Here is a 17,075-nt window from a genome sequence, read left to right as displayed (position 1 = left end):
TGAAAAATGAGGGGTAGGACAGAAATTCAGACTTAAACATAGATATCTGGAACATATATATTGACACTCATCCTTGGGTATTATTCAGTGGATGGAGATTGAGGGCTCCAACCACTTGTCTGCACGAGGGGCAGAATTTCTGGCTCTGACTTCCCTCTGTTCTCCTCCAGCATCACTGATTGTACCCAAAGGCAGTGAGTGGACTGCCACCCTTCATGCTCTTAATAAATACTTACGTGGTTGTGAACATCTTTCCCACCCTTGCTCCTCAAGTCTCACACCTCCCCTTCAGTAGCTCTGGTGCTTTTGGGGTCTTTTATGAGCTGACTGACCTCATTAACACAGCAGATCATGCTCCTTGTTTTGCTGGGTTCGTTTTCTACCAGGCTGGGTTGGGTAGGAAAGGAGAGAGGGGAAAGGAAAGGTGAGATAAATGAGAGGTGTCATTGCAGTGACAGACCAGCTCTCTGTCTGTCTTGAAACCACAGGGTGAATAGAAAACAGCAGGATTAATATAAATTTCATTCATGGGGCCTGAGATGAATAAACTACTGGAGATAACTCCCTCCCTGCCCCATGAAGTAGACAAAGTCATGCCAGTGCATAGACTGGGAGATGGTGCGCTCAGCAGAGACAAGAGGCAGAGCTTTAGCCATCACAATAGCTTGCAAACTATCCCCCATCAGCTTTTTAGCTAAATACCTAATGGCTGTTAATCTTCAGGCATAAATTGCTGAGATATTTACAAAACACAGTAGGAGAAAAGCTGCTCCTGATAAAACCACTTTCCAGGAGGTGAGAGCAACAGCAGCCACACTGAAACGGGGCAAAATCCCTGGTTTCAAAACTGCTCAGGGAGAGAGCAAAGCCTTGTGTTCAGTCCTGTTTCCCCTCGAGACCCTGAGTTTCTGCTTCAACACGCTGAGCATCTTCACATCCCCTTCATCCCAGCGGGCTCTCGTCGTCTGCTGCCTTTCCTGAAGGGATGATGGACTGAGGACAGCTACTGCCTACAAGCAGCACAGATGCAGTCTGGTTTTTATTCTGTGCACATCCTCCTACAGCTTGATTTATATGTCTTTCATGAGAGGAGAGAAAAAGGTGGATAAATCTTCTGGGGAGATGTGTAGTTCTTTGTATTTCTTTCAGCAGTCTATAGAAAGAGGCATCTGAGAAGGAGGAAAGCTTTCTCCCATGTGTCCAAGCCACCTCTCAGAAATCATGAGCTATGGCTTAGAAAACTCCATTCTTTGGGTTTTAGCATGGATAATTTCCTTAATCTCTAAAATTACCCACATGCAAATCCTATTTAGGAGGAGATGAGCACTATTAAATATTTAGCAAACTCCTTAAAGTCCTCAAGAAGAACAAATTCTAAATTAATCATGTCCTCCCATTAGGTTAAACCTTCATCTCTGTGCATCTCCATGCTTATCCAAAGTCCTTACCCTCACTCCAGGTTGCAGTTTGGTTCCACATGTTGTTACCATGCAGTGCTGCACAGTGATATTATATTTACAAGATACTGTCTAGTCAAATGGCCAGGTTTGCCTTTGGTGAACAAAAAACACCCCCCAGTGATTTGGTCTTCCAAAGGTAATAAACCCATACATCCAGTGGCACTCAATAGCCTGAGTATATGGAGGCTGCATGTCCTATCTGCTCCCAGAAATTGAAGAGTGTCCTCCCTGAAAGACTGCCAGCACTGTCTGGTAGCAGGGTCACTTCTTCTTTGCTGGGGCTTTGGCATTCCCACCAGCCTTGCCATTAGTTTTGGTGCTTCCTCCTGATTTTCCTGCTTCACCTTCTTTTTCACCTTTCTTCCCACCACCTTGTTTCTTGTCAGTAGCATCCTTTCCCCCCTTTCCCCCTTTTTCTCCCTTTTCTCCCTTTTCTCCCTTTTCCCCTTTTTCTCCCTTTTCTCCTTCTTTCTTTTTAGCCCCATCCTTCCCTTCTTTCTTGGAGCCTTCTTTCTGGTCCTTTTCACCATCCTTCTTCTTGGAGCCTTTGGATCCATCTTTCTTCCCCTGAGCCTTGTCCACTTTCCCAGATACAGTGGGTACTTCTTCTTTCTTTTCTTCTGCAACCTGAGCTGTTTGCAAGGATGGAAAAAAGAAAACAGGAAAGTGGTTACCTTGGGTCCAGAGTAGCCAGGAAAAGGGCAAAGCTCCTGCTCCCTGCTGGCAAATCTTGAGTGGAAGCAAAATACTTCTACTGGGGCTTTGTCCATACACCTGTTTTCCCTCAATGACCACCAGCTTTTCATGGCTTTGTTTGGAGAAGGTAGACAAATGGGATAAAGCAGAACTGAGGATTTCAAGGGCTGGGCTGTGGATCTATTGGAAGAAATAGCTCCTGTTGCTGGGAACTGCTCCATGAAATGTCTAAACACCAGTAATAAGCAATTTCCTGAAAATGACATTAAAAGTAGAGTTGCCTTCTTCCACAAGAAGGAACAGAAACATCTCTCATGCAATTCAGTACAGACCTGGCTTGGGTTTGTTTTGGGGGTTTTTTGGTTGGTTGGCTTTTCTATTTCTTTGTTTTCCTGTATGGGTTATGTCTCCTGCAGCTGAGAGCAGACAGGGGGGATTCTGCTGAGGATTCTTCCTGTCAAACAGGCAAGCAAAAGACGTCTTGCCCAGATCAGGACTACCAAGTATGTTTAGCTTGTGTCACCATGAGATGGGCTTCCTACCTCTATCACTGCAATTAATGTCAGCAATATACCATGGGCATAAAGCAATTAACTTTAGTGCACAGTTAGCAGTGTTTTGGTTTGTTTTAACACACCAGCCATATTAGTTATAGGAAGCTTGTAATATTTTTACTTATCACAGAATCACAGAATCATAGGGGTTGGAAGGGACCTTGAGAGCCCATCGGGTCCAACCCCCCTGCCAAAGCAGCTGCCCAGCTCATATTGCACAGGTCGGTGTCCAGATGGGTCTGGAATATCTCCAGAGAAGGAGACTCCACACCCCCTGGGCAGCCTGTCCCAGGGCTCCCTCACCCTCACTGGGGAAAAGTTCTTCCACATGTTGATGCAGAACTTCCTGTGCTCCAACTTGCAGCCATTGCCCCTTGTCCTGTCCCCACAGACACTGAAAAGGGGCTGCCCATTCCCCCTGCATCCCATACTGCAGATATTTATAAACATTAATAAGGTCCCCCCTTAGTCGTCTTCTCTCCAGGCTGAACAGCCCCAGCTCACTCAGCCTTTCCTCATAGGGGAGATGCTCCAGGCCCTTCATCATCTTCTTAGCTCTCCTTTGGACTCTCTCCAGGAGATCCCTGGCTTTTTTACACCAGGGAGCCCAGAACTGGACACAATACTCCAGGTGGGGCCTGACCAGGGCAGAGTAGAGGGGGAGGATCCCCTCCTTTGACCTGGAATACTTTTACTTAGGAATTTGGTAGCAGAAAACTTTTCCTCATCTCTTTTTTTTTTTTTCTTTTCCTTTTGCTAGAAGTGGTTAATTTTCTCAAAAGTATCTCTGAAATCAGAGCTTGATGCACTAAACTCTCATCCCAAGCTTCAATTTGACACTTAAACACAGATCATATTTCATTTATTTCTGATGGAAAGCTCTTCCTTTACTCAAAACCAGCAGAGTATAAAGTTTTGCAGAAACAAGTGAAAAACATGTCAAGGTTCCTATGACCTCCTTCTCTGAAGACCCCCCAATATAGGAAGCAAACATGTTAATAGATAACCATGTTAACACAACTTATTAATTAAAATTAGCAATGACCTAGGAGTGACCTCAGCAAGTGGAGGATGGTTGGTTACTGTTTAGCTTTCTTCAGCTGCCACATAGGCTAAGTCAATTTATTTCAAGTCCATCACAGGCTAAGAAAAGAAGGGAGTGAACTGTCTTAGGAGATAATTTGGCAGGGGCCTTTGATAAGATGTCTCAGCCCTTATGTGGAGTCATTGGACTCCAACAAGTTTAAGTGGCCCCAAATCTCCCATTGCTATAGATGTCTGCAGTGCCACTTTCAGACTGCAGCAATGTATTACATATGCAAATCAAAGCTGTTTTTTTAATGTTTTCTTAAAATATTCCTTAAACCTACACCCTAAAATGAAATATAATCCTTTGACTTTGGGAACTTTGGCAAATTCATTTGTACATACATCTGGGAATAGAACAACACGGTCTTTATTACAAGCACAGGGAAAATCCTGAGATCTCATATTAAAAAAGGACAGGGAAGAATAAAACCAACTCAAAACCACCACATCATCTCTTTTCCTGGACAAATATGGTAGGAACCAGGTGAAATCCCAAAAATATCAGCTGGAGAAGCCTCAGACCAAAATACTTTAATATCTCCTAGGCCATAGACCCAGACAGTACATCTCCATCCAGAGAGAAAGGCCAAGTTCTGCTTGTACTTCTCCCACAGACTGGGAGACAGAACACAAATGAATCAATTTGTATATAACATTTTATACACTGAACACTAAAGTCTATTTTATTTATGTCCAGTAAAAGGGCTTGCCATATATGACACTCAAAAAAAGTGCATGGAGAGCCATTTGGCAGTTAGAATATTCCATCATACTAAATGCCAAGTAGGGTAAAATACTGCCAAAAAAGAAGAGTATTTAAGCACTGATATATATTCATGATTAATAGCATTTGACACTCACAGAAATCTTTAAAGCATTTAATGGCCACTCAGTAATTAAAATCACTCAAGTCATGCCTCTGGCCTTGAATAGGTAGACCAGGAGTTGGCACAGGATATGAATAGTTGACAGCTACATATATTTCAGGACTGCATAAATCAAGGTGGGTTGCCAAATGCCAGTGGGGCAACGTGGCAGAGCATCATCACCCTGTACAGCTGAAAAATAGCAGCACAGAGATGAAACCCAAAGGTTTGCATACTTTCCATTGTAATGATTAAATTATGTAGTGAAACTTTTTTTTTGGGGGGGACAAGATGCACACTGATGGGCTGGGTCAGCCTGGAGAAGAGAAGGCTGTGGGGGGACCTCAGTGCAGCCTCCCCGTCCCTGAAGGGTCCCCAGAAACAGGAGGGGAATCAGCTCTTGGGAAGGGCAGAGACTGGCAGGACAAGGGGCTGGAGTGAAGCTGGAGGAGGGAAGGGGGAGAGGAGAGACTGGGGGGAAGTTCTGTGCAGAGAGAGTGGTGAGGGGCTGGAAGGGGCTGCCCAGAGAGGGGGTGGGTGCCCCGTCCCTGGGGGTGTTCCAGGCCAGGTTGGCTGGGGCCCTGGGCAACCTTGTGTATCTCCAGGCCTGGAGGTTGGTGGCCCTGCCTGTGGCAGGGGGTTGGAGCTCTGGGACTCTTGGGGTCCCTCCCAACCCAGACCATTCTATGATTCTATGATTTCAGGAGGGCAAAGCAGTGGGTTTGATCCTACTTGGCTTTTGCATCTAACACTTTCAGTGCTGACAGCCGAGTCAGTCCTTTCCAGTCCCAAAGATTGAAGACATACAGGCATTTTTAAGGCACAATTTACCTCTTCTACATTAGCACCTCCCTTACCATAAAATAAAAATCACATCCTTTTTATTTTCCACCATGAATAAAGGAATAAATTTGAGACAAGTAGTGCTGATGCAGACGTCTCCATTGAGGTGGATCATGTATTTGTAGTTAGATGACTCCCAACCCAGTCCCAGTTCCTTCAGGATAATGTGGGCAGATTTATATCCAAACCTAGAGGACTAGGACCTTCAGAGCAGATGTACTCATGAGCCATTCCCAGACATCAGCAGCCACTCAGCAATGTGTTATCCACCAACCTCCTGCCCTGTACCATGCCAGGTCCAGAATTCTGCAGTTCTCAAAAGGTCAAAGGGTGGTCAACTGCTCAACTTACACATTTAAAGGGATAAAAACTGACCTAGTGTTTATGGTGAGGTTGGCTTCCCATACATTGCTTTCTTATGGTAATTTATTCATGACTTCATGCTGCAATAATTTACCATGGGCTGATTAAATCTGCAGCAATGTAGCCAGCCTTTGGATGGAGTACATGAACATGTTTGTAGGATATAAAGGCTACTTACAGGAGATGAAAATTTATTAGCATTCTGGGGTTAACCAGCCATTCTGCTGCCCAAATACCCTTTCTGTCTCTTCTGGATATTCTCATGCTTAATTTATGGGTTTTCCAGAAGTCACAGTTAGGCAGGAAGAGGATGCAGCAGCAAATGAGAGGATTTGGCTTTCTGCTGTGTGCAGGCATGAGCCTTCACACCCTCTGGGATCCACTGATCCTTACAGAGTCAGAATTTGGTCTTTTGGACAGGAAATTGAAGGATACAATGCTAAGCACTTCCATGTGTGATTGCTCATACATGTAGAAGTGCATTAGCTAGACCTTTGGATGATCTTTGACTTTAAAGTAGCTTAAGATAATTTAATTATATGGACAAGGGCTTATTTGTGCCAGTTGGGTTCAGCTCCAGAGAAGGGTCTGGCCATCCTCAGTTTCTAGTGGTCAGATGTCTGAACACCTCTGAAATACTGAGGTATGTGCAAGTTTCTACCTTTAAGCACTTAGTTCTGTGTTTTGCTGGTATAGAACTAAATTTCTGCCTCTTCCACCAGTTTCATGGACTGAAGCATCACATTTTGAGTCAAGAAAACTCTGAATTTCTATGAAGCTACTGTCCACAGGGCTTGCAGAGGCAGAGGAAAGAGAAAAAAGTCATAAAAAGGTACTGAGAAAACAGAGGTGAAACGCAGAAAGGGAACTGAGAAGCAGAGAGTCCAAAGTGTGATGGAATTCATCAGAAAAGAGAAGCCATAGATGGACAGACAGGAAGGCAGTCCCCTAATTTCCTTGCAGGGCCATTTCATCTTCTTCTTTCACCACAGGCAGTGAGTTGAGAGGTCTGGACTGCACATGACCAGAGAGAGTTAGGAGAGTTTCAGTAGAGCCTAGGGTACAGAATCAGGAAAGATGAGTGAGAGGAGTGGAGACCAGTGACAGAAATACTCTTGGCCATACAAATGGAGCAAGCCAGTTAATGTGCAACTGTAACACCTCTTTTTCTTCCCACTGACCCCCTTCACCTCCCACCTAAACCAGGAACTGGACTGTAAAATTAATCAGACTCTCTGAAAGATTTAAATATGAACTTTAAAGGAATTACCCTGATTTGTATCAAAGGAGAAACTGTCCCTTTCATCTAAATGACTGTGCCTGCTGCTACAAATGCTGCAGGTTTAGTGCATGGGAATTGGAGGTGTTTTTACCAAGTCATGGCAATATCTTAATGGTTGTGCCCAAGGACACACATTGATTTGGACTAAGGGAGAGCCTAGCCCTTTGTGTTTATGCATACAGAAAGCAACCCCAAGAGAAAAAAACGGGTCTTATTGCAGGTGTGGGCATGGAAAGTACCTCCAGGGATCTCTGTCAGCTCGTTGAGTGGTGGCACAGTCTCCAGTTTGTCTGCATATGTCTTGGCTGCCTGCCGCTGAGCGTACCGTGCCTCAATCTCCTTCTTGGTCCGGGGGATCCGGCACTTGAAAATACAGCAGAGTGTGATAACTGGGAAAAGAGAGAGGGAAGAAAGAGTGTTTGCTTTAGTCAGCAGCTCTCTGTTTAGTGCAGGCTGGTTTATTTACAGTGGGGAGGCAGCAGGGTCATTTCAGAAGAGTTTCTTCCTGTGGGAACATATAGACCTTTACATCAAAGGAGGTACCTGCCTGAGAGATACACTCACACAATCTAAAGCAACTGATACCTGAAAGTAAAGAATTGCCATTCTACAGCTGAGCTGTGGCAAAGGACTGAGTATGTCCTTCCCACCAATGTAAATCATTGCCTTTATATATGTCACTGTTGTTTCTGAGCATCAGAGCATCGACAGTTTAAATTGATTATCTATTTGGAAATGGCAGCAGCAATTAAAGTGTACTGTCACTCTTCAGTATATTATGGGTAGAGATCTCTGAAAACACATCTTAGCATCATCACACATCCATCATCATTTTTGAGTGATGATGGATGATGAGGCTGTGCACCTCCAGCTGAAGAAAGCTGAGTTTGGAGTGGAAACCCAGTAAAGCCTTCTAAATAGACCCAGTACAAGAGGTCAATTTATGTCTTAACTGACTCCTCCAAATCCATTTAGTGCAAGACAAGATTGGACCCAGATCCCCTAAATCCCTCCATCATGCTCTTATTATTCCATCCTGCTCCTTCCCATTGGCTAGGCTTCTTCCCACGAGTTAAGGATGCAGCTGATGTTTTTACTTTTAGGAAGAAATATTATTTTTCCTTCCTGGTTAAACCCATATATTATTTCAGAATTTCCAGCTGCAAATCTAATCATGATTCAGGCAATTTGTTGTAAAGAAATCATTCTTGGTTGGGTTCTTAAGACTAAGAATTCTCAGGCTTGAGCAGATCACTCTATCCACCTATCACTCCTGACAACAACAAAGCAGCAACATCAGGGGAGAGATCAATGAAGCTCAGAAACAGGTAATCATAAAATTATTGGCCCATATGCCATAAACACATGTCAAAAAGCATGAGATCTCAGGGTCTCTATGAATTTTTGAGTTGCTTTTCTGTGGGCACCTTTAAAATAGTTTGAGGGCTTCTCCTGCTCTAAATAAAAGCTCAGATTTCCAACCTAGCTAAGCTCTTAACCTCATTTATACACCTTATGGAAATGGGTTCTGCAGGCAGGCAGAGCTTTGTGCTTGGAAAGGTGTTGTATGATCAGTTTTGCATGCTCTGCCTCTTATTTTAACTGGAGTTCCCCCCATGCTGCATCAATGCTACAAGAAACTAGAAAGCATCCAACTTTCTGTCCACTTCAAACCCCAGGTAATCTCCTCCAGCTTTCCATCACCATGAGCAATGTTTTAGACCTTTGAGACTAAACCAAGGAAATGAGAGCAGTAACCTGTTTGGTTCCAAGAATAAGCATTTCTTATTCACCAGGAGTAAAACCATTTTGCAGACAACCTTCACAACACAGGGATACAGACCCTTCCCCAGTAAAAATGTTCCTCCCTAAAAGTTTGTCCTGTACCTGTCCAGCCTCTCCTAAGTAAGGAGGCATCATGTTAACCAGGAATGAGCTCTGTTGGTGTAAATTTTCCTCCCTAAAAGTTTGTCCTGTACCTGTCCAGCCTCTCCTAAGTAAGGAGGCATCATGATAACCAGGAATGAGCTCTGCATGACCTGTCCATATCACAACAGAGAAAAGGAAAGTGGCAAAACCCCCTTTTCTCAAAAGCCTTGTTTAGAGGATAGTGTAAAGTTTCCAAGCAAAGTGTAGCAGTTCCTCTCTCCCTGAATTTTGGGCTGAGTTTTGCTGCCAAAACTATCACTCCCCTAAAACAGTTTGCTGAGGAGATGCTGTAGTAGGATAACGCTCAAGGGCATCTAAATGTCACAACAGGAGGAGACACGTGAAGCTGAAGTGAATTGACTAAACCAACATGAAATTGGAGTAACCTATAATTGGGGAAGCAATCGAGATGCTTTTATTCCTGCTTCTTTCATGAAGGTCAGCAACAAGCTGAGGGTGATTGAGCTTTTATTGGTCTTACAAAAGGAAAGTGAGGTACCCATATGGTGTTATTGGCAGGGCAACGTTGGCAGCCTGCAAGTGGGTAATGTATGACATCTGGAAAGACCACATCTGGGTCTGACCTGCTGTTCAGGGCATCAGGATTTAATTGTGCACCTGCCCACAGAGCCTGCTACAGCTACATCCCAACCAGTGGATGGCACAGACCTTACCAGCCTAGCAGACAAAATAACACCCTGTAGCTGGGCAAGGACTCAAGGCAAGGTCAGAGCAGACATAACTATGCATTTTTAACAGTGACAGCAATCAGGGAAACAATTTACTGAGGGCAGTGGGGTAGGTGCATTTTTCTCTAATCCATTTTAAATCAACATCTATTGTTGACTTAGGAAATCCTCTACTTATATTTGAGAAACAAAAAATTGCCAGGAAAATTAGCACCCTATTTCCTGGAGATGGATAAACGATGGGACTGTCATCTTTCAAGTAAAGCACAAAGAGATCACTCAATGCCCTTGAAAACCAAGGACAAAAGGCCTGCCAATATCAAAGTAGTTCACTTATCCCTGCAGGAAGGAGTAGGGGTTGTTCTATATCTCACAGCTCTACTTGTTTCTGATTACTGAGGACAAAAATGGTAGTTGCTACATGACAATCATGAGCTGGGCTCTCTGTTTAACTTTCTAATGGAGATAAAGTGTTACATTGAGGTACTAAGAAGTTATATTGTCTTGGGATGTGAAATGATTCATCACTAGACAGACACAAGAGATACAGTGGGTGGAGTTCAACAGTTCTGGTTTATACCTCCCAAAGTTAGAGATTATGGTCTCATACAGTCACTCCAGGCTCCCTTTATCACTGATGGAGAGAAAAGCATCTCTACAGGGTGATTAATCTCATTATAAGGCAGAAATGTAACGTATGCCAAAGAAATTGTTCTCTGCAGCTGCCTTTCTCCCATTTAACTACAGGAAGACCCCAAGTGATCAGGCTGAAGTAGGACCATGGAAGAGCTGCTACCCCCTAGAGTGAAAGACAGAGGCCTTAGGGCTCCCAAATGGCATCAGCAATCTACATTTAGGCATGTGAACTCTTCCCTTGGTTAGACATGGTGAATCTCTGCTAAGGACTCTGGAAGTTAAAAGTGAAAGGTTTGCTGCATATTAGAAGTTTGGAGCTATCCCAGCATCACTTCTCTTGTGCCTGGTAGATATTTTATGTGTTTTCCTGCTTCAAACTGGTGAGATCATATTTGCTCCACTGCTAATTTACCCATCAAATGAACCAGAAAGCAATGTAACTGGTGATGTTTCCTAGGCCTTTGTGAATACCACCCTTAACATTATTTTCCAGAGGAAAAGCTGAGATTTTTTTTGTACTGAAGACAACCTGGGAAATTGAACGTGCCTGTAGAGGTCCTGAGGGCATCCTCACCACCACTACACTTTCTGGGGTTTGTCTGCCTGGGTTCAGGGCCAGATGAGAAGTAATGCAGCTGGTAGCTTTCAAAGGAGGAGTTAGAAGCCTCAGTGGAGGCTCCCCCTTTGCTTGATGTGATTCCTAAGATGATGCTAGATATAAGGTATTAGAGGGAAGTTTTTTACAGAGAGTGGTGAGGGGCTGGAAGGGGCTGCCCAGAGAGGGGGTGGATGTCCCATCCCTGGGGGTGTTCAGGGCCAGGTTGGCTGGGGCCCTGGGCAACCTTGTGTGGCTCCAGGCCTGGAGGTTGGTGTCCCTGCCTGTGGCAAGGGGGTTGGAGCTCTGTGATCCTTGGGGTCCCTTCCAACCCAGACCATTCTGTGATTCGATGCTTTCATGCCTGCCACCTCTGGAGATCTGCTGCAGTGGCTGTTGTAGCTGTGCCCATGACTGCTCATGTGTCCCATTGATTGACCCTGATTGAACCTTCTCTGTCTCTACCAACTTGGTAGACACCACTTACACTTAACCATCATGGGAGGATGGCTGGTAATGGGGACTGATGTGTAAACATTTCCATTCCTGTAAGATAACAGATCAAGAATTGGTCTGTACTCTCTTGTGCAACCCAGCTGAATGGGGATAACTTGATTTCTTTTGATTCTGGGTCCACAGGATGAAGTATTTGGGTGACCATTTAGCTTAGGTGTAACCTGAGAATTTGTTATTGTGCTTTTTTTTTGGGGGGGGGGGGGGGGGGGGGTCAGACAGATTGCTTGACTTCAAGCTCTGAATATCTGTTTTGTATTAAACTTTCACCAATTCTCTTATTCCCCAGGTGGGTGCTTGAATCACACGCCTATCAAACAATATTTAGTCCCTTCTTTTCATGTCTTCTCTTTCCTTTTCAGGATTTCAGCTTTCATTTTAATCATCCAGAAGGCTTCTAAAATGCATCCTGAGTAAATTATGGGCTGTCTGATGCTACAGTGACTTGAAGCAATCTTTATAATATGTACCAGTGCCCCATTAGCACCATGGGAGGTCCACAAAAATATTCACCATCAAGACTTGGAATGGTGACATTATTCATGGTTGCTCTGCTATCAAACTACATAAAGGAGAAGAAGAAACATCCTGTATGACAAAGTGTAGTGGAGCAATTTTCAATTCTCAATTTTCTCAGCTTTTTCTGTGTTAATAGCATATGGCCTGATACTGTGATAATAAGGATCTTCCATGAACTGCACAATTAAAGCATAGGCTTTTCTTTTCCAATAATATGCTGAAGGTTGCTTTGTTGTTTGGCCTAAAAACAATTTTCTCATCTCTTATTTCTTTCCTTTTTAGTTACCTGACACACATGAGTGAATTCAGCCACCTATTTTGAAGGTACATTTCTTTCTTAATATAAAAAGTCAGGTCTGATCCTGCACATGCTGTTCTCTTTCCATGCTGAAGATTCAAGCTGACAACTTAGGGAATAATTTCTCACTGTTTCTGCCAGGCTGATCATGTGAAGTGTAATTTTTCAAGAAGGAAGCTAATAATTGGCAGTCCTTTATGGGACAGGTATTTTAAAGGAGTCAACCTTTTTCTATCTGCGATGAAAAAAGAGGTATTGTAGGTGATGTATTTTCTTCTTCAGCATAGTCTTAAATGACAACTGACTAGGGAAATGCTGAAGCACTCAGAGGCTTGTTCCTTTCAGGGTTTTTAATGTGTTTTCATTATTTTCCCATGGGGCAATGTCTTCTTAATCACAGAATCACTGGATCGTAGGGGTTGGAAGGGACCTCCAGAGCCCATCAGGTCCAACCCCCTGCCAAAGCAGGGTCCCTAGGACAGGTCACACAGGGCAGTGTCCAGATGGGGCTGGAATATCTCCAGAGAAGAAGACTCCACACCCCCTGGGCAGCCTATCCCAGGGCTCCCTCACTCTCACCAGGAAGAAGTTCTTCCCCACACTGGGGGGAACTCCCTGTGCTCCAACTTGAGCCCATCGCCCCTTGTCCTGTCCCCACAGACACTGAGCAGAGGCTGCCCATGGCCCCCTGGGTCCCACCCTTCAGATATTGATAACCATTGATCAGATCCCCTCTCAGGCTTCTTCTCTCCAGCCTGAACAGCCCCAGCTCCCTCAGCCTTTCCTTGGAGGAGAGATGCTCCAGGCCCTTCAGCATCTCCGTAGCCTTCGTTGGACTCTCTCCAGGAGACCCTGGCTTTTTTATACCAGGGAGTCCAGAAGTGAATTCCCTGGGATAAATTCATCCCTGGTACTAATATTCCTATCCAATACTACTCAGGTTGGAGGAGCTAATAAATGGCCCAAAAAACCTCTGCAGTACAACAACAGAGCCAACGTTAAACACGTCATTTCCACCATATACAGGTAGATGTTTGTGACTAAATAATGGCTGTGTGTTTACTCCCACTGGCTTAAACTAAACTATTTTGGTTTGCAATTGAAGCAAGCTAAGTGTATACACAAAAAACCCATGAAAAAAGCTCTATTAGCTTCAAATAAATATCCATGTAGCAGAGTTACCCTGCTCATGGTGTCTTTTTTCTTTTCACTTAAGTGAATTTAGCTCATCAACAGCAACACAGTTGCTTCTAGTGGGCAGTAAATTTAAAAATCAAAAAGAAGGAAAGAAAGGACTAGGTTCTCCTAGGAGCTGGAAAAGATGTAAATGAAGCATCTTCTCCAGAGACTGCCTGGTGTAATATTTCAGCAGAGCTACGACTGAGAATCAAACAGTTTCATAAATTGAATGGAAATTGGCTGCAATACACGGTAGGTTTGTTCTCTTTGAAGCTGAAAAAAATAGCCTGCCAATGAAGAAGTTAATTAACATTTAGCAAAGTAGCCTGGGCTGCTCTGAGTTAATTAGGCAGCCATTCCATTGTTAATAATGCAAGCAATTAATGCAGATGTATTCAATGGCAAGTTAACTGCAGCACTTGTGTTTAAATGCTCTTTGTAAAGCCTGGAGAGTTGCTTACTATGTAACTACAATGATGCTTTAAGGAAAGAGCCAGCGTGTTTGGGTTGCTCCAGCTACTCAAGGCAGTGTTAATAACTGGCTAATTGTGATAATGCAATGATCAGTGAGGGCTAATGAACTCCCAAGAAAATTAGTTAGTGCTTGGGTGGCTGTTGTAGGACTGGTCCACCCTGAGTGCTCAGATGATGCTGGTGTCTGAACCACCTCATTGAAAGATGCCTCTGCTGCTGCTATCAGAGCTGTTGCTCTGTTCTAGTGCCTCAGAACTCCCTAAACTGGGATACAGAAGAAGGAGGCTTTCCCCCTAAAGGATGTGCAATGATCTGTGTGTGTGGAAATGTATCTATGGGCTGAGGTTCAGGCTGGGGATCAGATTGTGCCAAGGGGGATTTGGGATCTACTTTATTCCAAAGACATGGGTGGTGAAAATGTCAGGTCCAGGTTGGAGATGGATTAAATGCCCTCTCAAAATCCTTCTCAGTCCTGTATTTTATCCCACTCCATGGCTGTTCTTGTACTTGGGTTACTGTACTAATTTCCTAGCAACCAAAAATAGGAATGCAAGAATGAAGAGATACAGATTGGAGTCTCTGTAGTTGGGCCAGTATGAGTTGAAGCAAAGCATGTTTTTAAAGTATTAAGCCTTTGCAAAACACCCTGAGGATATGCTGAATGAACTGCTGCAAGGGGTCAGGGCTGCTCCAGTATTTGCTCAGCCATCAAGCTTAACTACTCCTCTACGTGTGATATTTTCCTGGTGTCTGGAAAGGAAGGTCTGTCCACACCATTAGATCACATCATCTGACCTCTCTGCACATTACAGGTTATTATGTTTAATTAGTGCCTGAGTGGAATATCTCACATTGGATTGAATCCCACCTTGCTCTGGGGACAGCTGTTAAGGGGTGGAGAGTGTGGCAATGTTTAATCACCCTCCTTGCCACATTTATTTCTCAAATTCCCTCTTGAATTAACTGGGTATTAATTCCCACACTCTGCTCTTGCCTCTATCCACCAGACTAAGATCTTGAATACTTTTATTTTTCCTCTTTTCTTTCTGAATTCCTCAAATGCTGCAATCAAGTGGCCTTTTGACCTTCTTTCCAAGAAGATAAACAAAGTGAACACAGCAAGAGTCTTGTGTGAGGACCTTTCTCCAGGCATCAAACAGAGGTGAGGATCTTTGGGCTTTATTTTTTTTTGTCTTTCTCTTGAAATCCTTTGTTTTTTCAGCATTTATTTTCATACATAGGCATAAGCATCTCACCAGGGTAGCATAAAGAGGTCAACAAACTTCCTTCCTCTCACTAACCCACATTAATACATTCAAGTTAAGTCCTTCCTGCAGCATTACCCTCAACTGCATTGCTTCACTGATTCCTGTGCTCTGATAACAGTTACTAAACGTTACCAATTATAATTTACTCACTGAATGTTTGTTTGTCCTGTAGCTGAGGTCTAGATTCCCTTTTCCCAACCACAGGTCCCTGTTTCTGCTGTCACTCACTGCTTTTTGTTTGAATGGGTTCAGCCAACACCCTGCATTGATGCTTCAATGTCTCATTTATTTGACTCTCCTGCCAAGAAAAACAGCTTTAGTAGCAGCAAGTGTGTGGTGATTCTGAGCTCACCAGTGAAAAACATGAATTAGGGTTGGACCTCTCATCAGAACAAGTGCTACCTTAGGAAACTCTGCTCTGAGCAGTTCAATTTCTGAGCTAGGAAGCATTACACGGGACAAAATGAAGCAGATATTCTCTGGGAGCTACCTGGAGCATCCCTGTAGATCCAGATGGGGAAGCCAAGGCACTTGAGAACATGGGTCATCTCATCCTCAGCTAGACATCTAAAGCAAACAGGTTAATTATTCCCCTTGTTGTCTTACCTGGTCACTCTAGATGTCTGACCTGAAGGTGTCTCTTGATAGAAGAGATGAATCATAGTGACAGAGTCCACATTAGATGTTTTGGCTGGCAATCTGAGCTATTAATTAACAAAAGCCCTAATTAAGAAGAAAAACCCCAAAAGCTTCTAATTGCTCATGCTTTGTATTGCTTTCTTGAGTTCTTTTGTGCCCAGTGAAGTATCTCCTGAGCTCTCTAACTCTCTTTCCTGACCATCCCAACTTAAAAGCTGGGAGCAGGGGTGGGATTTACCATTCCAAGGGGTGAGGGATTTGGGACTGAGCCCTCTCCATTTCCTCCACACAAGGAGAGGGACTGACTGGGAAAGCATTGTGGGTAGATGAAGAAGCAGTTTAGGCTTCCAGCTGGTGGGGACATCCACACAGAGCAGCTATTTTAGAGCCTCACCATAGTCCAACACCCCAGTTCTTCCTCTTGCAGATCCTAAGCACATCCTCCTCTCTATGACCTGGTAGCTCCCACATATAAGAGCACCCAGGCTCAGGCAATGGCATCTTCACTGCTTTTCAGTTGATAGGGATCACATCAACTAATCTTGTAGTAACCTTGCTCACCTGTGCATGAACATGCACAATGGAAGATTAAGTTTAATTATACAAAACAAGAGCAGTCTAGGTTATTTGTTACCAAAACAATCAGGAAGAAAGACTATTTGCTTGTTACTAATTGGAGTATGCAAAGAATGGTCCTTCCTTTTTGAAAGACACTTAACTTTCTCTTCAGGACCCTGTTTTGTGCTCAGCTTGAGCTATATATATATATGCTGATGCCAATAATTTTGTGGTGTTGAGCTATTTTGTAGGCATGCAAGTGAGGGACAGCTATAAAACAGGAGAAAATGTTTCCACAAGAGAACTTGGGCTGAGAGCAAAAGAGGGGGTCAACCTATTGACTCTATGTAGAAGCCATCTCTTGCGCCAAAGTGATCCTTTCTGTGATGGAGAACAGTATTCCTCCCCTCACATCCACCTCTGTACATACTATTCTCCATACCCTGATCATAGAATCATAAGGTTGGAAAAGACCTTTCAGTCCAAACATTCCCATCCTGTGCTAAACCAGATCCTTAAGTACCTCATCTATCCTTTTTTTTTAAACACATCCAGGGATGGTGGCTCAGCCCCCTCCCTGGGCAGCCTGTGCCACAGCCCCACAACTCTGCCAGGGAAGAACTTT

At 43.8% G+C, this 17,075-nt stretch overlaps 1 protein-coding gene across 1 annotated transcript in view; it reads right to left on the bottom strand.

The window, feature by feature from the left end:
- Positions 1 to 942: 942 nt before the first annotated feature.
- The window catches only part of TMIE (transmembrane inner ear), a gene marked incomplete at both ends in the record, with an annotated part of 29,468 nt that continues 13,335 nt past the window's right edge, over positions 943 to 17,075 (bottom strand). The window contains 3 exons of the mRNA XM_084260708.1: positions 943 to 1,010; positions 1,967 to 2,092; positions 7,393 to 7,542. Coding sequence (XP_084116834.1) covers positions 943 to 1,010; positions 1,967 to 2,092; positions 7,393 to 7,542 — 344 coding nt within the window. The remainder of the gene's footprint in view (positions 1,011 to 1,966; positions 2,093 to 7,392; positions 7,543 to 17,075) is intronic.

The sequence above is a fragment of the Gallinula chloropus genome (assembly GCF_964237585.1).
Source record: "Gallinula chloropus genome assembly, chromosome: 2".
In the NCBI taxonomy this organism is placed as follows: Eukaryota; Metazoa; Chordata; class Aves; order Gruiformes; family Rallidae; genus Gallinula; species Gallinula chloropus.
Note: the sequence above shows the minus strand (reverse complement) of the source record. Positions and strands in the feature narration are given on the sequence as shown.